Below are 22,213 nucleotides of genomic sequence, written 5' to 3'. Positions count from 1 at the left end.
TATTTTAAGATGTTTTGAGTCACTGAGATTTAGACTGCTGAAAGTCATGTATGTCTCTTTTTGAAAAGGATACTCTGGGCAGTATTTCAATGTATGCACAAGGACTTATTTACATAGCAAAAGGCAGACTATCATTATTTCTAACTATGCTTTTAATCAAGAAATGGAGAATTGTAACATCAACCATAATGCAATTGAGAATCTGTAGGCATTTAGATTAAATAATGCCTATTGTTGGCTGTAATGTGTGCCTTTTTTCTTAAAATGCAAATAAAGTACTCCTAAATTGTTGTGAATGTTATGTAGTTATTTCTGTAAGTCTCTTATAATGACATCTATTCGTGCCTTATATTTTCTTATATTAAAATACTGGTGTTAGAAAATTGACCCTGTTAAAATCTGATTTATAGATGTGTTCATTCTCCTAAAACCCACACTTTTTTTTCCCCCCCCCCACAGAACGAAGATGTCCGACCTCACATCAGAGACAGATTTCGCTTGCATGACTTGCTACCCCCAGATTAAAGCCTTTTGTCTAATTACTGAAGGGGGAGAAAATGCAGGACCCTTTTGGACTAAAACAAAACATTGCCATTACTGTTGAAATTTTGCATTTTTGTACCCCGTCTTGCTTTTCTTATCTTTGGTGCCCAACAATAATCAAGGGTTACAGAAAGAGACTTTATATATCTGAGATTGAATACATTCAGTACAATACAGTACAACACAGTAGGTAGGCTAGAACAGAAAAGTCTTTAGAACTAGTGCAACTCCAATGAATTTTTTTTATGTACAGGACATCTGCAGTTTATAAAGAATTCTGTTTCTGCCACCAGCAGTTTGACCTGTAGAAACACAGGATTTTATGATATAACAGAGATTGAAAATGGACTCTTATTTTCTCTCTGTTCGGTGCTCTAAGTGGGTTTGTAGCCACTTTTCTGTTACTTTTAAGATTCTCATTTCAACAGGAATGGCCAGTAAAAGTTGTTTTATTTTTCCTGTTAAGGTTTATAACCTTTTTACATTTTTGACCTGTATTAGATTAGAATTTCATTATGCATTCCTTTTAGTTGAGGCGCTTCATAGTTTTTCTGGAAATAGCCAAATTTTCTTAGTTTTTTATTAAACAGTTGGATGGCCGTTTTCCTGCTTCGTCTGCCTGCATACTGTATATTTGTTTAAAAATATTCTCTAGTTTTAGTCCATGTAAGTTTCATTTAGAAAGAAAAACCCTGCATTTATATTTTCTTTCTGTAATATTCTACTGTAGTTGAAATCTTTTCAAAAATCAAGAGACTGGCTAGATAAGAAGAATATAAATTACTAATATTCAGAATATTTTAAACCATTGTGATGGCATGTACTCTGGACAGACAATATCTTGCAGTGGCACAAACAACTGATGGACAAGGAATACCTCAGACTATGCTGTGCATGCAAATCTTGAAAGGAGAACTAGTTTGGTCACCTCTTAGGTTTGATGCAATTCAATTACTGCTGCCTTCTGTTTCCTCCAAGATTGAAGTATTCTGCACAGTGGCTCAGTATTTTAAGATGTTTTGCATGGGCTGATGGTACCCCTGTGACACTCTGCATTACAATCAGTTTTAAACTCTGTGTGACAGCGAAGGTACCTGGCAGTAACTATGCATAATCCTGTGGTACAGTACACTCCCACGCCACCGACGCAGTCAGTCTGCTATCATAGTGGTTTTCTATGCTATATGGAAATAGTCTTTCAGCCTTGGTTCTCTAATGCAGCTACTACAAGAGGTTGATATTTTTATAATGGTGTGTAATCTCCTTTTCAGGAGGCTTTTTATGGAAGGTATAATTTGTAAAAGTTAGGATGCTTTGCCTCTCGACTGCATTAACACGCCACAGGCTCAGACTGTTTTTGTGTAAAAGATGTCACAGAACGGCACTTTTTCTAAAGAGAAGTTTGATATTTTGTATGCTTGTTAAGAAAGTACAGTATTGGAAATTAAAGGTGGACAACTGATAATTGAGAAGTATGTCAATTAATTTTTTATGTATATTACCTGTTTACTTGTACAATTTTATTGTACAAATTACATGCAGCTTCATTTTCAAATGAGTCCTTAAAATAAGGAAAATCTTTTTAGGAAAACATTTAATTTTTGTATTTTTGATTTTAAAAGGCATGAGTTATGTCAACTTTTTCCAGTGTATTAATGAAGATTTTAACTTTTCATCAGGTTGAGTGTTTTCTTACTATATTATCTGTTGTGTATGTAGCTAGCACATTGTGTCACTGAACTGTTTAAAAAAATTAGCATGTAGAGCAAGCCTGTTTTGTGGAAAATCCTTATTCATTAAAAAAGAAAACCATCATGGCAGATTTTCTGCAAAAAAGTGAAAACATTTGCAATTCAGAATACTGATTTTTTTTGTATTTAAAGAAAGGTATTTTGCTTGCAGGAAAGAAATACTACAGATTCATTTTAATGAGAATCTTTTAAATGTATTTATCTTTAGGGCATCTGGGCATCTTTACGCTGTTTGTCTTATGTCTTTATTGAAATAAAATGTACATAACATTACCTTTATATATGCTTTTGCGCAGACGTGTGAACCCTGTAACCATCCCCGTTCCTTCCTGTTTTTATGTCGGCAAGATGGTTCTGGAAATATTTATAGATTTTGAAAATGGTCAGCTTGTATCTGAATTGCTACATGGTTTGCCAACTATTTTTTAGTTGTTCGTTAAAATGTACATCTGAATCTGAGATTTTTAAATTAGTTTAACAGTGAATTCTTGTTTAATGTGGAATTCTTCCAAATTTCTCCAAGTAATTGACATAATAGAACTGCTTTAAAATTCACTAGTCTACCAGAACAGAACGATTTTTGTTAAGTAGTTCATCGCTTTTCTCTGACTGTAAAAAGAGATGATCATCTGTTCAAATGTCCTTAAACACGTGGGTCCTATCTTTGGCTAAAACCATTCTAAAAGTGCTTTCTTTAGTTAAGGAAACCAAAGCATACATTGCACTTTACAGCTGTATCTGTGTTGTGACGATCAGATCAGTGAGGGAAATCAAAATGTAAATTGAGGGATTTAGTTCTACATAGATGCACAACAAAAATAACAGAGACTGCTTAGTAAACATATTAAATATTAATATTTTAATGTGCTGCAAGTCTGGTATTTATCATTCTGAACTTTCTCTGCAGAATGAGTCTACCTTCTTCAAAATGTAAGTTCCTAAAAATGTCAAATACTTCTGGCATAAACGGTCTTTGCATGAAGCAAAGTTATAACCTACCAGGTTTTAGTCTCAAGGGTGAGACTTAACTGTTTCTCTGACATGAGTCTGGATCAAATTGGGCACATCAAAATTGACACTGATAACCGGGGGAGTCTCAACTATGTGCATTACTTGAGTCTTGAATGTAGAATTGCGCAACTTAAGCCGTTAATCTTGTAGCTGTATCATTTATTCCAATTTTATGTATTTTTAGAAAACACAACATCCTATTTCCAAAGTTCTTAATGATTTCATTTGTGGTCTTTTGCTTGATTGTGCTAATCATGTGTTAATTTTACATGTCGAAACGTATTCTGTTCTAGGTTTGAGCATTCTTGGTTCTGACAGCAAAATAACGTCTTTCATACTTATTTTGGCAATACACGTTCAATCTTTTTTTTTTTCTTCCTTAAGCTGCTATATAGCTAGAATACCGTTCAACTTGGTGTTATTGGCTTCCTTTCCACCTTTGATTCATTTCACCTTCCATCTGTGTAGGAAAACATTTCTTCATGATTTTTGAAATGTATCGGAAAGCCTGAATGTTTCAAGACCTGATTAAAAATATCCCAAAACAAGAGTGGTATCAACCAAAGGCATGCTAAGGAGACATATCTTCTTTAAACAAAGCACTTACCTGAGTATTTTTGATAATGCATTTAAGTGAGTGCTGTGCTGAAGGAGAACAGAGCGCGGTGTGGGGTCACTCTGCCACTGGCAGCAGAGCTGTTGGAACAGTTTGCTCTCACTCGCTGTGAGAAGCAAGTGTCCTTTTCGTAGCACATCATCCCCCCTCCCCAAATGCAGTTCTTTCCGATGTCTGAGTTTGAGGGCAGTCATACTGATGGTTGGATTGGTGCAGCTGAAAAAGCATTGAGCCCTGATGGGAAGAGGGACCAGGAAGGAGTGGATGAGGAGAAGGTGGAGTGGGTGGAAATCTCATCAACCCGTCTGCCACCAGCAGAACAGTAATGTGGGCCCGCAGTCTGAAACGCCTTTAACAGTAGAGCTTGCTTGTTTGGTAAGGAAAGCTGTCCAGAAACACAAAAATATTGTGACTCTGCTGAGTAAATACCCCTATTCCTTTCTTTTTCACCCTGGTTCTGGCTTCCTTATAGCATCGCATTGCAAATTGTACCGTTTGTTCCTCTTTGTCTTTGAATCAACCACGTATCGTTAGTATATTAAAGTAGATTATGAGATTCATAACTTCACAATTTATATGAAAACTAAGGTGAGCCCCTGCCTGTGATAAGATGCCTGTATCACAGGGAATTGTGGCTACTGAACCAGTCGCATGACCCTTGCTGTCATTCCTCTTGCTTCTGAGTGAGGACTGGAGTAGCGCTGAGTACGCCTGAGTGTGGGGAATTAGAAAAGTTAACTGTGCCTTCTTCTGTCCCCTGGCTGTGCTGTGCTGTGCTCTTGGTATGTTCCACGTGAAGGACCTGGAGAGCAGACCTTTGCAAAGCTAAAATTTCAATGTAAAATTAATGCTTGCATAGTTGAAATGAATCTAGTACAGATAGCTAAATTAGAATTTAATAGAATTCAAGAAGTCAAGGCCAGAAAGTAAACATTCACAACCTATTGTCAATTTAAAAAATTTAAAAAACTGGAAATACCTACTGGTATGATATTGGCTCAGTTGGACAAGTTTGTTCCAACAGGTGCAAAGAGAAACTAATCACTTAGATTAAAATAACGTCTTCCACTGCAAATAGAGCGTTAAGTTAAAGCAGCAGTATTTTTCTTGTGAAAGAGCTTCTATGGATCTGTGTGGCAAAGACGACAGATGGTACCTTTGATCTGCAGTCATGCCAATTCCATGTTTCATGCCATTAAACTTCTTTAAACTGGTTATCAAAGACCAATACAAGAAGAAATAAAGCAATCTCAGTCACGCAGGCAATGAGGTGAGTGTCAGACTGCAGTGCACAGCCAATTGTTTATGGCACTCACCTCCTGAGAATGAGGTAAATGTTTCTAGAAAACAAATGCCTCTTTCTGGGAGAAGTAATCCATCACAGGTGTTCTATCACTATCTTCAGGCAAAATGATTGTTTTGAGGATTGGAGTTAAAAGGGACTTTAAAATCCATTCTGTGAATAGTATAAAGTCGGAATGTGAAGACTGACAAGAAAACCTGGGATTGCAGCAGAGTTCCCCAGCAGTCTGGGCTGATGGAATGAAGACTGGGAGGCTTTCTCTCCTACTTTTCCTTCCCTCCCTGGGTCACACTTGTTACCTGCTTCCTTCTGCCAGCGCTGGTGCTCATGCAGCCGCATGGTAAGCCTGCACCGGGAGCTGATCCAGCTGAAAACTAACCATGATAGAATAAAGGAAGAGGAAAAAGTGGCAATGAGGGCTCCAGGGCTTAGATCAGTTAAAGCTGCTGGGGATTGGAAGCTAAGTGGAGGTTCATGGGAAGACAATTTTTCTGGAAAAAATAGTCACATGAAACTCATTCAGCTGGAGAACGTTGCCACTGTGTATCTTGAAGATGCTAAAGGACTGTTCTCAAAGATTTGATTACATCAAACCCACATCATGTCAGATTTGCATCTTAGGTTCTTGATACTTAAATCCTAAACAAGTTGATCAATGGCTGGTGAGCAGTAGCATAGGTGCATCATTTTCTTAGCTAGTAGTCATAATTTTGTAAAAAAAAAAAAAAAAAAAAAAAAAAAAAATTTAAAAAACTCCAAAACATTGGCAGCAAGCGTTTTTGTTTGGAAGCAAGCAAGGATGGTCTGCTAAGGATTAACTTGTATAGACTTTGTGAAGCACATCACTATTTTGGTTGTCTTGACCGTGTAATGTAACTGTTCTGCTTTATTTTTTTGATACTTGCAAAAATGTCATTGTACTGATAGGCTGAATCTTGTAAAATACTATTGGAAGAGAACTCATGTTCTACAAATTTGTGTTTCTTCTGCAATCATTTCTAGTATATAGAACCATAAAGATTTATATTAAATATTTATGCTCTGGCTACTGTTTTTATGATTTTTAGCTGCTATCATCCTTCACTGAAGACTCTGTTTTCTGTAAAGCAAGACATTTCTCAGTCTCAGACAGTTTTCAGCCTTTAAAACAGAAGGAAAAGTGTTGTTATGTATGTGTGTTTTAAAAGCTACAGATACCGGAGGCTGAAAAAGAAAAAGAATAGATGTGGTTTATGTACTAAAATCGTTACAGCAGATTCTTTTAAGATGGTCTTGCTTTGAGTCTGATTTTCAATATGTGATACATATTCCAGTGGATATCTTTTGTAAAATGACCACAAGGCTTGATCTGTCTCATTTTTCTTAATTTCTCCTCCTAAACAGAAACCTTAAGACTTCTCCAAAATGAGAACTGTTTGGTTTCCTAGAAGGTACTAGTTCCTCTGACTCAAGAGCTGTGCTGAGCAGGGTTTTATTCCTTTGCGCCTTAATTTCCTCATCTATACAATGGGAATAATACTTAACTGTTTTAATCCAAATGTTTAAGTGACTTTAAATGTGCTGTCTAAATACATAATATTTTTATAATTAACATGTTCCCAATCATTGCACAGTTCTTGGCAGTTTCATAATTATCCTCACAGCGTACTGAGTTTACGAAACTCTGTGTAGACCTGGTGAGGATGTAACTTAGGACATAATTTGATCTATAGCTATGCTCTATTCTTATTTATATTGCCTTGTAAATGGGTAACAACAAAAAAAGGATGATAAATTTGGAAGTAATTTTTTTTTTCTAGCCAACATATATCATAGTATCATAGATACTTCCACTTGTTATTTGAAAGACACATGTTCTTCTAAATTTATTATCTTCAGACAAAATATATCCTCCTTTTCCACTTAATCGCTCAGATTCTCACAGAAATCACAGAGTTGGGAGGTAGCAGTGAAGTAAACTGGGTGAAGTTAATGTTTCCAGCTTTTATGTATTTGATATTCTTTGACAAGGTGGAAGGAAACATACCACTGAAAAGCTTGGCTGGAGGAGGCTCAGGGGCACCTGGTCTGTAGCCCCTAGGTGCATCATGGCTTTGCTGTTTAATCCCGAGATAAAGGTGTCCTCCACTTCTAACCTGCTCCATCAGCAACATCCAAACAATGCAGAGCATCAAACATCATCAGGTCTGCTTACCTCTGACTAAACCAGAGCTCTGGAGCCACCGAGGTCTCTCTCCCTCGGTCTTGTGGGCAGAGTTATCTAAAGGGACAAGACGGGCCTGAGAGTTTCAAATTAAAACGTTCCCTGGGATCGGTGGGGAGGAGGATGGAGAAGAGTGATGACTTGCAGGTGGGTTTGTGTCCTGGGACTACAGCCTTTCTGTCCCTCGAGTCTGTCTTCAGTCCCAGGACAGAGTTTTGTATTTGTGGACACCTACAAGAGTAGGTGATGATCTTTACACTTCTGCTCCATTTGGTTAAGGTCAGCTACTGTGTTTGAAGTTTTTGGTAAAGGACTCTCCTATACTCCTCTGGTGGTCACAAGGCTGTGATCCCTCGGGGCTCTGGGCTAAAACATCACACCCTAAACAGCATCACATGGATAAATTGTGAAAGTGCATTCTGGCTGCTAGACTATTGCTCGTAGCTCTACTGCAGCCAGCCGCCCATGTTTCTTCCTGGCTGATCACAAACCTGAAAGCTGGATTAAGTCATAATCTACCTTTACTATATGTTTATCCTATTATTTAGGGAATTAGGAGACACTTTATTGCAACATTCAGGCATCAGACTTCAACTATTTTTTCTTTTCTTCTCTCTCCCACTCAGCAATGTAATCATTCCATTAAATTACTTGTGTAATGCATTTCCAGCAAGACCATAAGAAGTGACCAAATGCAGTCAGCCTGAAAGCCTCCCCCAGGCTGCTGGGTGGGTTACTGCAGCGGTAGGGGAAGTGGGTCCTCACCTGGGAGTTTGACCAACTTCATTCATCACTTTTGCTGGACACCTGGAGAAATGCACTGTCCTGTCACCGATACACCTCTTTACTCAACAATACATTGATAATCAGATCTTCTATCTTCTCGCCTAGCTTTATCAGGCTATGCCTTCTTCCAATACAGTAATGTACATTATTACAATTTGAGGTAGATTATTTGCTGACAAGTCCAGTCCATGTGAAAGATGTTCAGAGAACAGTATTGGCAGATGAGCTTTTCCACATCCCACTCCCAAAGTCCTCTGAATTGAAAAAACAGGTGAAGGCAGAGCAGTGTTCAGGTGGACACAGGCCTTGCTAGGTAGAACTTCTGGATTTGTGGTTCTTGCTTCTTGTCCAGTCTCCAGTATATCTATCAATTGGAAATTATTTCAGTGTTGTGACAGAATGACAATGCTTCCAGGAAGAAGACATCCAAGATGGCACAGCAGTGCTCCTGAGGTAGCGCATGCAAGTCCCTCAGCAAGGTAAGAGGGATGCTGTCAAGGTACCTTAGTAGGATGATGCTGATCTTCATGTTATTACTGCTAAATATTATTAAATAACACAGATCCCAGAATACTTTAAAATAGCCACGTTCATAGAATCAAGCAGTTCTGGACTGACTGAAAAGCAACAAGCGTTGAACTCATCAGTACTGCTAACATTTCAAGAAAGGAAAAGAAGAATCTGAGTCAGCTGAAGGAAAGTCAGCTAAAGAAGTTTAGTGGTCAACAACTGGGGTGTTTTCCTAGTCTTTGCCTTTTACTCTGTTTGAATCACACATTAGTATTTTTAATGGGTATAGTATCTTGAAAAGAGCGTGCTTCTGGCTTTTTCTTCCCTAAGGAAAAAAGGAGGCATGGCACCAAAGATAAGGGGATAAATTCAGACCAGGTATGAGGGTAACTCCCAGATGAATTCCCCAATACATACTTTAATAGGATTTTCTCCTTTTTTTAAAAAAATCTTAAACTATTTTCCCCTTTTTCTATCCCTTCATATTCCATTTTTGTGTCCATTTCTTACGTATTTTCAAGAATCCATACCTAGAAACCCACTCTTTGAATGAGACGATGTTACTTCTACTGTCCTAGACGAGCCAGTCTGCAGTATCAGAAGATGAAGCCTAAGCAAACAAGAACAGGAGAATGCAGTCACTGAAGTGTCAGCTGGCAACCTTCACCTTGTCTGAGGCTCGCTTCTCGAAGCTGATGCTGGTTTTTGTGGTATTAAGCCAATTTGTGTTAAAGCCCTGTCATCTGCAGAGGGTGTGAAGAATCAGCCCAGACTGCCCCAAGCTTTGTCTTTACTGGGGAAGACAAAGGGACAGTTTTCAGGTTTGGGGCTGACTCCCCAGGCTCTTTGTTCAATAGTGGTGTGAAGACACTGTGTGAAAATCAGCAGCTTCCCTGTACAGAGTAGTTATGCAGGTATGAAATGTTACTGCTTTAACCTTACCTGTGATTTCAGGTAGTAGTAGCCCGTGCCGAGTGTAAAAACTCTTACTGTAACAGAGCTTATTCCCTCTTCTTTAGAGGGCAATATGCCAGGACAGCGGTTCCAGGGACAGGAGCTGTAATTCAGAACGCCGCCTGCTTTACTCCCTTTGCGTGGACACATTCCACCACAGGAAAGAAACCAACCTGTATCTCTCTCACCGGCTACTGCCAGACCCATCCCTTCTGGAGGGAGCGCTCACCAGAGGGGCTATCTGCCCGCCGGGCCCCGGGGCGGGGCGGGGGAGTCTCCCCTCACGCCGCAGCTGTCGCTCCGCGATAACGCCTCAGAGCCCGCGGGGAAGGGGCCTTCCCTCGGGAAGAGCACCGCGCCTGCGGGGCCTGGGGCGGTGGAGGATGAAGGACGAGGGCGGCCCCGCTCCCCTTCCTCAGCCCGCCCGTGAGGGATCGGGATCGGGGTCGGGATCGGGATCGCCCTCGGGCCCGCCGCTCCCTCCCGTCATGGCGGCGCGCACCGCCCGCCGGTGGGCGGGGACTCGAGGGGAGGGGGGGGGGGGGAGCGCGCGCTGTCAGCGGGCAGTCCGCCGTCGTCCCGGCGTGCCCTGCGCGCGGCGCTGGCTGGAGCCGCTCTGGCGCGGTTGCCTCACTGTGCCTGCTGCGAGCGCCGGCGGTCGCGGCTCGGCGGGGAAGATGGCGGCGGAGGCGGCGGATTCGTGGGGTAGGTGGCGGCCCCCGCGCCCCGCCGGCGTCCCCCCCGACCCTGCCCGCTCCCTCCCGCGCTCACCCGCTCTCCTCTCCCCTACAGACGCCGACAGCTTCGAGGTGGTGGAGCCGGTGGCGAAGCGGCTGGTGCCGGGAGTGGCCGGAGACCGCTGGGCCGGCGAGGATGAGGAGGACGACGTGAAGGTGCGGCCGGCCGGGCCCTGACCGGGCCCTCGCGGTGCGGTGCGGCGTGGCGGGGCCGGCCCCGTCGGCTGGCGGCGGCCCGGGGGCGGCGGGGAGCGGGCCGGGCCCGCCGTGGGCCGCTGCCATATGGTGCCGCGTGTGCGGGGGACGCGGGCCCGCGGCGGCCCGGCCCGGCCCGGCCCAGGCGGCCGGTGAGGAAGCCTCCCGCCTCCTCGGGCCGGCTGGATTGACGCGTCCCCGGTGGTGATCCGCTGGCCCTGGGCGAGGGGGAGCAGGCGTGTCTGTGGCCGGGCAGGGCCTTCGGGGAGGCGGTGGGGGTCTCCGCGGCGGGGGGGGGAGCGGCGGCTCCGCCCGGGTAGAAGCGACTCTCTGGCCTTGGTGATCGGAAAGGGCAGCGGTCGGTTACAGATGACAAGTCAAAATGCCAAGTGGAAAACGAGTTGGTCTCTGCCCTGCGTCCCTTAATCCCCGCTGAGAGCGGGCGCCTCTGCCCGAGGCTCGTTCCCGCGGCATTGGGTCTTCCAGGGGGAAAAAAGGCAGACAGATAGACGGACACTTTTCAAGCCCGAAGAGGCGTCTGCTGTTCTTTGGGGGATCCACCTGCTGCTTCCCAGCAGCTTGCCAGGCTTCTGGGTGCTTTCCTGTGGCCAGCTGGTTTCCCCTTGCTTTCTGTAGCCTTTCAGATTCCCAGTTTTGAGTATGGTGTGCTGGGTGAGGCATTAAGATTGGATTTAATGAAAGCAGTGCTGGATTTGTGCTTCTGCTATCGACCAGAAACTTCTGTCGTGTGGCAGCATGTCTTTTCCACCCCTTTTTCCTACTTCTTCACACACACCACCCCCCCCAGGCCCCACTGCCACAGTTGGAAAGTACAGCAGCCTTACTCTGCAGTTTCAGATTTGGTAGTGCCCTGATCACTTAAAATATGTTTACTTAAGGCAGTATTTGAAACGGATTTTTACTGTGTTTCAGAGAGTGATGTCTGCATGGAATTGGTATTAAAAGGTGCGGATGTTAATTTCTGACGCTTGTAAAAGCAGACCTTCCTTAAAAGCTTGTTTTCTCCTACTTAGTTCCAGCTGCCCCTTAGTGAGCTAGGGGGACTGAATGGTGGATGCCACAGAAACCTCAGTTTGCTCCGCATTTGTACAGACAGTAAGCAAAATAATGCCAGGGAACATACAAGGAACGTGCTTGGTGAAAGTAAGGAATGGAAATAGGTTGACAGAAAAAGACCTTTTTGTTTCAAATCAAGCTGCTGAGATATTGTAGTAGACAGTCTCACGGGGTGGTGTGGTCATTGTAGTATGGTCACAGGTATGAAGCTTTGTGGAGTAAAGTATTGGTGCTTACTGGGTGAGGACTTGTTGGGTTTGTTATTCAGGCTGCTGACTGTGTTACCAGAATCTCTGAAAAACATTAACACAGTTGTCCTTGGAGCTTAGGTTGGTGTTCTTTTTATAAATAGTATGAAAAAAGTAGTTCATCTTCTCTTAAAAAAAAAAAAAAATAGTTAACAAATTTTTGTGAGTTACAGGCTGTCCATTTTCCTTCTTAAATTTAATAATTTCCCCGCACCCTATAGTTATCATAGATGTCACATTACAGCAGGCAAAATAAGTAAAGGTATCTCTGTATACAGTAGCTACAGTCATTTGGAAAGAGTGGTTAGTATGTAACTATATGGATATATATATATATATATAATTTATATATGTATATGTGTATATATACAGATAAATCTTAGACTCATTTTCTCTGTGAGACTTGCTTTTCCTCCTTCCTTTGAAAGTGAGAAACTTTTCTGCTACGGTAGAATGTGTCCAAGAGAATTGGACTCTGAAGTGTTATTCTTTTGAAGACACCCGTGCTTTCTGTGGCTGTTTTAATAAAGGAATACTGTTTTCCCATATGTAGTAGGAATGCAGCTACTTAACTCTTTCTAAGGGATTATGGCTTTAGTACTGGAGCTGCATCTAGAGGAGGGACCGGTCCAGCAAAGAAAGCTGTTTTATTTTACTTTGATTTGCTCTTCCTGTAGAAGCAACAAAGATGACAGAACTGAGCTTGGGAGGTGGTTGCTTCAGCTCTAGATTCCTTGTTTGCAAGGGTCCACCTTGGGGAAGTACCCACAGAAGAAAAATGACATGGTCTAAAATAGAAGCACAAAGTTTTTTCTGATGATTAGTTTGTCTTAAGGTTGATACTTCATGTTTTGGAACGTGTTTTATATATTCAGATTCTGTAGTTTATTTTGGAAGATTATTTTAGAAATGAACTGAAAGTAACTGTTAAGTTAGGAAACTTTGACTTCCCCAGGTTTAAAATTAGCATCTTCATCAGTAACAAAACTACTTTCCAGTGTTACCCAGAACACAAGTTTCCCAGAAGACGGGCCTCCTGCCAAGGAATTTTCATCTATTTACTCTTGGGCAATTCTGTGCTTAGCAAAGCCAAAACTGGGAGCTGTGCTTGTTGTCATCTAGGCGGCAGCCTTTGGCATGGTACAGTCATTTTGCTTTGAAGGAGAGCATTCAGGTTTAGCTGGGAATCTAAATGCTGGAGCACCTGTCACTTTCCAGTCATGTCTTCTGTTTTTGGGGGGGAATAATGTGTGTTATCATATGTTCAAGGTACATGTGTTGGAGCATATGAAATCGTACGAGAGCTGCTCTCATCAAGGGTTTATTTACATGAAATGGAAGATGTTTCAATAGCCTTAGTTTAGATAAGTATGCATAAATAAATAAGTATTGTTGAAATACTTCAAAGTTTTAAGCTACTGTAGTGGATATGTTTTGGAATAAAGAAGTCCTCTTTGAATTACATAGTATCAGTGCAAAGATGCAGCACTAAAGCAATTTTCTTTTCCTCCGAGAGAGTTCACTGGCATTTATAAAACACATAAATAGGTGTATATTTGGATGCTCCCCTTGCCCCCAGTAAAAAAAAAAAAAAGCCTGCCCAGTATATTAATCATGTTCTATTGCTGTTTAAAAACAAACAAACAAAAAATCTTGGAGAAGAGTGAGAGTATTCAGCATAGCTGGGAGACCTGCATATAGCACACCAGGTTGAAGAGTGAATCCTCAGATGGTGATGTCTCACAGGTTGCCCTACCAGGAGCATTCCTCCGATGACGCTGAGCTCGCGGTTGCCTGTCCCCAGTTCCAGCAGCGTTGTTCTGCTTGTGGGGCTGTGGGTGGGCTCCCGGCAGGCAACGGTCACTCCGGTTAAAGTCGAGATCTTAAATTCCACCTAACAGCTCAGGGGCAGGTTGGGCCAGATGGCAGGCAGTCACGCTGCCCTCTGAAGGGTCTGCTATTTCTGTGTTGCTTCATCATCCCAGCTTTGCAGGCTGAAACTGCCATCATGTCGTGCGCTGTCCCTGTGCAGGCGTGGCTAGCAGGGATGTGGTCTGCTGTGGGGAAGGAGTGTGTCTGTCGTCACGTGGAAGCCTTTGCCCACGTACCCTCTGTTCAGTCTCCCAGACTTAATAATGATGTAGCTTCCTTCAGTCCTGTGAGTATCTTTACATCATGGGCAGGGTGCCCTTCCTCTGGGTTTTTGCACCATAAAATACTTGATTTTAAGATCTGTCTGTGAAGGACAGGGCAAGGGATAAGGCAGCAAGCTATATACAGCAGTAATGAAAAGAGCTATTTAAGAAGTGGGTGTAACAAACTCTTAATTAGATGTGACCTAAAATAATGCTGCTCCAAATTCAAGTCAGCTTCTTGGAATGTGGAAGGGAAGCCGAATCCCTTACAAGTGCCAATTAAGTTGAGTGAGCTGGTAGATGAACTCAGGTGTCTTCCTTGCTTGGATCAGCACATTGCAGTGAAATACTGAGTTCTTTTGCCAATGTCTTTTATTTTGCCATGCCAGTAGCAACCCTTAGAAATTAATAAGTAGCTTGCATGACCACCTGCATTACTGCTGTGAGGTGGAAATCACAAAATTTAGGATTTATGGTTTTTAAGCTTACCTACCTGTAACGGCATATTGACAGTATGTGTGACTTGTGTAAACTAGGGCTTGTCAAGTCTGGTCTCTTAAGCTTGCAAGTTGAGTTGAAACAGGTAACTAAAATTAGATTCCTGTGAGAATTTTTGGCTTTAACTTCTGGTGTGTACATCATGTGGTACTCAGCATGTAACTTCAGATCAATTTTAAGAGCATTGATTTCCATGCAGAGGCCATCTGCTAGAATTTGGAGTGGCATTAGGACAAGAATATGTATTCCCTTAACCCAGGTAACTGTCAGGAATAAACTGCAGAATTACTGCTCGCAAAGTCTGCAGATGACATCAGCAGGTCAGTTCCATGGAAAACGATGCTTCCTCAGTATTCGGTTGAACCATGTAGTATTTTGAACCATGTATCATCTACTTGGGTACAGGTCAGTGGCCATGAGGAGTGGGAGTCAGTGGCTCTGAAAGGAAGGAGGGCTGTGAGCGATGGCTGACGGTGAGGCGTGTGGCGTGGTGGCTGAGGACCACCATGAGTCTTGAACGTGCTGAAGGTGAAAACTGGAGGCAGAGTTACTGCAAACACCTCTTCTCTTCTATCAAGTAACTAGTGATAGGATGAGAGGAAATGGCCTCAAGTTGCACCAGGTGAGGTTTAGATTAGATATTAGAAAAAATTTCTTTACTGAAAGGGTTGTCAGGTGTTGGAACAGCCTGCCCAGGGAAGTGGTGGTGTCACCATCCCTGGAGGTGTTCAAAAAATGTGTAGACAAGGCACCTCAGGACATGGTGTAGTGGGCATGGTGGTGTTGGGTTGACGGTTGGACTCGATGATCTTAAAGGTCTTTTCCAACCTAAACAATTCTATGATTCTGTGATTTAAGTGATTTGTTTGTGAGAAGTCTTTTGATAGTTCCTTTGCTTATTAAAAAAAATGCTGTAGTCATTGGTCAAAAATGTGATCTTGTGACTGTTAGAAGTTGGTATTCCTGTTCAAAGCTGGGGCCCCTGCATACTCCTCTGTCTGCTTACTGCTGCTTTCCCTGCTCCTGCAGCACAGCCTTGTCTGCTGCGCGTTGTGTTGGCAGCAGATCCGGGTTAGCGTTCACCCGTGTGTCGCAGTTCCCGTGCAGCCACAGGAATGCTTTTCCCAGCACAGGGGAGAGGGGCACGCTGGTGCTGCTCAGCTATGGGGAGCGGGTGTCTGGGAAGGAATGGGTCTTTGGGTGGTGGTGACAGCGTGTTCTGGTTTCAGATGGTTTCTGTCGAGTTGTCTGTTGCCAGCAGTGGCTGTACTACATGCATGCATGTGATGGCATTCCAGTATCTTGTAATGTGTAATACAAGAAATTATAATAAACTCATGTTTTACTGTGGGTGTTGATTTGACTTTTCGTGAGCTTGCTTTTGTAACTATATTGACATGAGCTTTCTGATTCTTTGAATAAAAGCTGCCCTTTTCATGGTAAGAAGTCATCCTGAAACATCTTGGTCAGCTCCCAAAAGCCGTGCCCTTGTACAGCTCTCACGACTTCCTCCCTGCTTCCTCACTCAATATGTTAAGATTAATGGATATGTGAGCATTTAAAGAGGTTATATGTAAGCTGCTGTTCTTTGTTTTTGTTACCTAAACAAGTAGAAAGTATCTGTAAAAGAATCTTAATTAAAACTTATTTCGTAGGATAACTGGGATGATGAGGAGGAAGAGGAGGAAGTAAAGGAAACGGAGATAAAACAAGGTAGGACTTAAAAGTAATACAGGATTCTGTACACAGCATCAGAACAGACACTGATTTTGTCTTGAGTGTATCTGAAGAATCAAACCCACATAATAGGGTTGGGTTTGTTTCTGACAAAGCATGTCTTTTAACTCTCCGTGTTCAGATTCCAGTAATTGAGCTCTGTGGCTTTCCATTTGATTAGTGATTCTATAGTTGCTGAAAAAAAAAATCAGTAGACCTCTTGAGAGCTGTATCGTTCAATGTTTTACAGAACCAAAAGTTTCAGAAAAAAAGAAAATAGCAGAAAAAATAAAAGAAAAAGAAAAGCTACAGAAGAAAAAGCAAGAGGAGCTTAAAAAAAGGGTAAGTCCTTATTTCTTCCAGGTATCAAAATTTAGAGGGCAGCTTTGGGTTGGTTTTTTGGGTTTTTTTTTTTTTTTGCGCGGCTCAACAAGACCTGTAAATATCTTGACTAGTCTGATAAAACAAACTTTTCTTGTACTTAATGCATCTGGGGGATGTTAGCTTTAATTTCTCTGTAATTTAACCAGTTATAGAAATAATGCTTATCTCTGTTTCTTTTGTATGCACCACATGATAAAACATGCAGTTGTGAAACTTAGTTCTAAGGTGTTTCTTCCCACTTCTTGTAAAATGAACAATTTCTTAAACAATGTGGCATTGTTATACTTCATTGGAAAGGTTTTCAGGTCTGTACATGCTTGAAGTGTATTGACTTCAGGCAGAAGTAAGCTATTCAAGTGGCACTGGAAAAAACATGATTTCTTCTACTACTACTGCTCAAGGGTAAGAATTACAACATTCTCCCTATATACCTTTTTTTATTCAGTTAGAGGCACCAGAGGAACACAAAGAACTTACACCAGAAGAACAGTTAGCAGACAAACTACGACTAAAGAAGTTACAAGAGGAGTCAGACCTTGAGTTAGCAAAAGAAACATTTGGTAAGTGTGCTGTGCCCAAGTCAAGCAAGTTGCTGTAACTGTAGCAGCACAAAAGTGCTGTATCCTCTAAATAAAACTGTTATGTGTGGATACCCTGCAAAAAGAACTGAGCAGGATTTGACTGTGGGAGCAGATGCAGGTTGTGTTACTGAGAATAAAGAGGGGTTTAAATCCAGACTACTGGAGGCATGTCCTGGTACTAAGGGCTAATTGCAAGAGCCACAGAAACATTTTAGAATAGAAGGTGCTTTTTCTTAACATGTTACAGTAAGAGTTGTAGGAAAAAGACGGCCGACTCAATTTTCCAACATATTGGTACTTCTGGTAAAAGATGAGTGTATAAAAAGAAAAAAAAGAAAAGAAAAAAGTGCTGTCTCTTAATGTTCTGAGGTGCTTTACAACATGGATTTAATGAGGCTTTGGACGAGTGTGGCACAGCACAACTCATGCATGCTTTACTTCGGGCAATCTATGCAATAAGCTAGATGTTGAGAAAGCCAGTTAAGTTGGTGGAATGAGCTTGTTTCCTGGCATAGACAAAGTAGACTTAAAGCAGATCATTCTGGTTTTGTGCTTTGACAGAACTAGCAGAGATACTGATTCACAGCAGCATTCTTCAAACATGAGAGCATGTTTCCTTGATTATAGTGAATTATACAGCTTATTACTCGGTGAAAATTCTGCTCTGTGAGTCTGAAAGAGTACAGTGTCCTGGGTCAGGGGGAATGCATTGAATACAGTTGCAAAGAACCAAGTAAATTTTGCAGTTACGAGCTCAAGACAGGAATTCCTTATCATAGGGGAAGGGTGCTTCACGTGGTGCACACTGGTCCAGAGAACAGGAATAGCTGGTTCAAATTACTAAGCTTTGCAGCAAAATCTCTCTCCGTACAGACTAGTAACTCAGGCTGTTAGCTCTAGTGTGGCAGAAGCCAGTGGGAAGTGAGTGAGCAAACCTCAGCTTTGGTTCTGTAAAGCTTCAGTGGAGGTGAGGAACTGAATGTGAATGAGGTTACTTGTTTCCTCTGGTGTCATCTTCTAGAGATCACAGCTAATGTTTTCTATAATACCTCTGTCTTTCCGTGCAGGTGTAAATAACACTTGTGGAATAGATGCCATGAATCCCTCTTCAAAAGATGACTTTACGGAATTTGGCAAACTACTAAAAGAGAAAATTACACAGTATGAAAAATCATTACATTATGCCAGCTTTTTGGAAGCATTAGTTCGAGACGTATGTATCTCATGTAAGTTAAGCGAAAAACATCCTAGAATACACTGCTACCAAAATTGTAATGGAGTTGGAAGTTGAAAACGTGCTGTTATAGTAAATCTTAAATCAAGATTGATCTGTGTAGTTTATAGTAAATGAAGTACTAATCTGTTTTACTGACTAGTATCCAATTCTGTTCCCCCAAACTTTATTAGAGATTGTTAGATTAGAGATTAGAGATTGCTTGTACAAGTTACTCTTTCTGCATGACAGTTAAAGACAGTCACTTTTAAAAGCGTGAATTTCTATGCTGATCTGAATCTTGCATGTTTTTCTTGAAGCCATTTCTAAAATAATAATAAAAAAATTCTCTGAGCCAGGTAACTTGAGTAGCTCATTTGGAAGGAAACCATTATAAAATCGAGTTCATGTAATTCTGGGACTGCAAAATAAATTGTTCTGGAACTCAACATGTAACTGTACAGAGATAAAACTAAACCTAATTTTTTTTCCACTGCTCGGGTAGGCTGAACTACTTGGTAAACTCATTGCTTGAGATCTTTTCCTGTACTGTACACATGTTGTCCTTCAGTGAAGTGGTAACTTGATACTATTTAGTGCTGTATAAATACAGTGATCACTGGCTGACTGGAGCTGATAACTTACATGTCAGATGGATTCCAGATCTTCTGAAGTGAAGGACTTGGCAACCTCTTGGACCATTTATTGTTAATAATTTATTGTTAATCCACTGCTCCTTTTGATATGCTTTACTGTGTTTTACTGGATCCATATTTTACTGTTCAAATTCCTCCTCATTAAGACTTTTGTGTTCCCTAACTCTTAATTTGCAAGTTTTACCTTCTACAGCATTCAAGCTGCTTACTAGGGACCATCTGAAATAGTAATTATGATTATAAGGACCAGAATTACCCAGTCTGTATTTTGCTGATTTAAATCAAGTAATTGCCTGTACTTATTACTAATGCTTATTTCTAGTTTTTAGAGAATGTTGATGTTACATTATTTAACTGCTTTCTAAGAACAATATTGATAAGGAATATTTTTTTTTTCTCTCCCCCTCTGATGTAGTGGAAATTGATGATTTGAAAAAGATCACAAATACTTTGACAGTACTATGCAGTGAAAAACAAAAACAAGAAAAGGTAAGACTTCTGTGTGTTTCTGCAGCAATAACAACACGCGCTAAAGGGGCTAATCTGGAAAATGGCAATAGGTTTAACACTGAGTTGAACTGCTGATTCTGTTACAGGTAGTAGCAGGAGATTAAAAGATAACCTTGGATACTGGTTTAGCGTTAAATCCTCTTCACTGTGTGAGGTAATCAGGAGTTGACTGAATCTAGAGATCACAGTCAAAACCTTGATTAATTTACATAAATGTTACCTAAGTGCTACCCTTGTTCCACTTTATGCTGTCTTGGAGTTAAAATGGCTTACACAGATATTCTGAAGACAAAAGACAGCGTAATTTAGAGTTAAATGTCGATATAATACCAGTCTATGGAAGTAACTTAAATCTTTGGCAAAGTTTGGGATTTTGAACAGCAAGTAACTGGAATTTTTATGCTGTCATGCAAACTAAAGGAGCAATAATTACATAGGCAAGGAAGAGGGTAAGTTTTAAAAGGTGATCTGTAAAAATTAACTCTATCCCAGCTGAACCCAGGACAGTGATGTAATAGCTTAACTGATGCTTACGTGATGCAAAGCATTGTGTTTTATAGCATATATCTATGTTAAAACTCCAGGTGGGTTGGAGTTCAATGATAAATTGAATCATTACATAGCAACAAAATCAAGTGGAAAACATGACTGGTAGTGCCTCTCTTTTGGTATGTTTTAAATCAGATTGAAGGATTGGTAGGAAACAAATGGCAGGGTGTTGTCCACATGAGTAGCAACTTGTAAATGGGAAACCTCTGAGACAGGAACTGTTCCAGTGGCAGGTGTTCTTCTGTGATGCCAGTTCTAACTTCCCAGGCATGCATAGGGCACCTTAATGGAAAACAAACTCGATGTCCAGTGTTGATGCATTAAGCCTGGAGCCGGCAAATGTGATAAACTGTTTCCTTAATGTGAACAGCACTTTGGAGAGAGGCCTGTGACTTATTGAACCAAGCAAGCTTAAAAAGAAAAAGTATAAAAAATAGGAAGTATAAATACTCTTCTCTCATGGCTTTTCATGTAAATTACTTTGGTCAACCACTGAAACCTACAATGGCACCAAACCAGTAAGGAAGAGCTTTACTCTTTACTGTGAAATGTTCTGTAAAGTTTGCTTAGGACTTCCTTTTCCTTGAAGAACAAAAAAAAAGATATTCAGCCTCTGGTGATAAAAGCCACATTAAATTCCTGTCCTGTGGGACACCTGAAAATGCCATAGCTTTACTATGACTAGACTGCATTGTGGGACAAAATGCGGGGGGTAGAAATCATTGGCAACAACAGTGCATTTACCACATGGGTATGTGAATGCTGGTACCCAAAGACATGTGGCATTGCTCTGCTTAGAGTAAGGACAAATTACTGTGGATTTTAAAGTAGACATGCTCTTCCTATTTAAGCAGAATAAAGCCAAAAAGAAGAAAAAAGGTGTTGTGCCTGGAGGTGGTTTAAAGGCTACTATGAAAGATGACCTGGCTGATTATGGAGGATACGATGGAGAATATGTACAAGACTTTGAAGACTTCATGTGACACTTATCTCCCCTTCTATTGTCTTTCTGTTGCCCATAATCCCTTAAACATGTAGCACAACTTTTCTTCCTTTCAATTCTGCCAAATGCTACAATCAAAATTGCAGTATCTCTGTGCTGGTGGTTTAACTCTTGACGGGTCCGTGCTAAAGCACTGGGCTTCCTGTTCTGTGGTCAGGGGTTAGAAAGAAGACATGTAAAAGCTATGTAAATTGCAGTTAAAAAACCCAAAATTCTGATAATGATAACTGTTGCTATTTGATTTTATAGTAACAGCCACTAAATTGGAAAGGAATTTCAACAAGGCAAAGTATTATTACCAGCACAGTTCAGTGACATGGCCTTAACTGTACCTCCTTGAATGACTTGTTTGATGAACAAAAGCAGTTTGCAGCAAGGGCATGGTGTGCACTTAGTATTACAATTGCTTTGTCTTAAGTTAGAGCTTGAGGTTTTCAGTATATTGTGATGGGGAACTGCTGACTTCAGAGTGAGGATACTGTACCTGGGAATGCATCACTTGAGATAGATACCCACTACGTCAATGCTTGACATCTGAACAGAACACTTGGTGGGTCAGAACAAGGACAGAGTTGCTTATTTGAAAAAAACGACTTGTGTCTTGAGTATGAAGTTTAGTTTCCATTCATCTAAATTTCTACTAATGCAGCTGTATGGGTTGGGTATTCTTTAACAGTTAATTGCCTGGTTTAAGTGTAAAAAACCAAGACTTCCTTTTGGGCTCTCATGGGTTGTGGTAGACTTTTCACGACTCAGCCGTTTTCTTTCATTTAAAAAAAAAAAAAAAAAACTTGCTTAGCAAACTGCAACAGTTACTACAGTTGGGCAAATTGTTATGTTAACAATTATGACATCTGCAATGTTTTATAAAGCAACTAATTTAATAAAAATCACTATTGAGGACTTCACTACAGCTGTCTTTGGGCCAGTTCTTTTAGTATCTTACAACAAAAATACTTGAAGTGGAAGAGTTGTAAAACGTGTGTTGGGCATGTGCTACTAGGTCTTGTCTCTGCTCTGACTTGCAGCTTAAG

The 22,213-nt window shown here is 41.2% G+C and overlaps 3 protein-coding genes and 1 long non-coding RNA gene across 11 annotated transcripts in view; 2 read left to right on the top strand and 2 right to left on the bottom strand.

Moving 5' to 3' along the window:
* Positions 1-6,255, top strand: part of CTDSPL2 (CTD small phosphatase like 2) — a 49,147-nt gene extending 42,892 nt beyond the window's left edge. For all 6 annotated transcript variants that reach the window (XM_030014488.2, XM_030014482.2, XM_030014486.2 and 3 more), the window contains one exon: positions 460-6,255. In XM_030014488.2, coding sequence (XP_029870348.1) covers positions 460-525 — 66 coding nt within the window. In that variant the 3' untranslated portion in view covers positions 526-6,255. The remainder of the gene's footprint in view (positions 1-459) is intronic.
* A 2,045-nt stretch (positions 6,256-8,300) lies between these two features.
* Positions 8,301-10,112, bottom strand: LOC115341454. Its single transcript, XR_003923409.1, has 2 exons — positions 9,666-10,112; positions 8,301-9,333 (listed from the first exon to the last, which is right to left on the bottom strand). It is a non-coding gene; the product is annotated as an uncharacterized LOC115341454 (long non-coding RNA).
* Positions 10,028-22,087, top strand: EIF3J (eukaryotic translation initiation factor 3 subunit J). 2 transcript variants are annotated; one of them, XM_030014490.2, is made up of 8 exons: positions 10,028-10,382; positions 10,470-10,570; positions 16,223-16,280; positions 16,534-16,625; positions 17,113-17,227; positions 18,316-18,474; positions 19,533-19,606; positions 21,031-22,087. In XM_030014490.2, exons 1-8 carry the CDS (start codon positions 10,061-10,063, stop codon positions 21,157-21,159), a joined length of 1,050 nt encoding a protein of 349 aa, XP_029870350.1. In that variant the 5' UTR covers positions 10,028-10,060; the 3' UTR covers positions 21,160-22,087. The 2 variants fall into 2 exon arrangements, with proteins under 2 accessions (XP_029870350.1, XP_029870349.1); XM_030014489.2 differs by having other exon boundaries at positions 21,028-22,087.
* Positions 18,481-22,213, bottom strand: part of SPG11 (SPG11 vesicle trafficking associated, spatacsin) — a 40,384-nt gene continuing 36,651 nt past the window's right edge. Inside the window, exon 41 of one of the 2 annotated variants that reach the window (XR_005932367.1) lies at positions 18,481-19,336. The gene's annotated coding sequence lies outside the window, so the exon portion shown is untranslated. Of the gene's footprint in view, positions 19,337-20,576; positions 20,759-22,213 lie in introns of those variants that run through there. The other variant, XR_003923408.2, reaches the window with a different exon arrangement.

This window comes from Aquila chrysaetos, chromosome 5 (assembly GCF_900496995.4).
Source record: "Aquila chrysaetos chrysaetos chromosome 5, bAquChr1.4, whole genome shotgun sequence".
NCBI lineage: Eukaryota > Metazoa > Chordata > Aves > Accipitriformes > Accipitridae > Aquila > Aquila chrysaetos.
The sequence above is the reverse complement of the archived record's forward strand: the minus strand, read 5'-3'. Positions and strand labels throughout refer to the sequence as shown.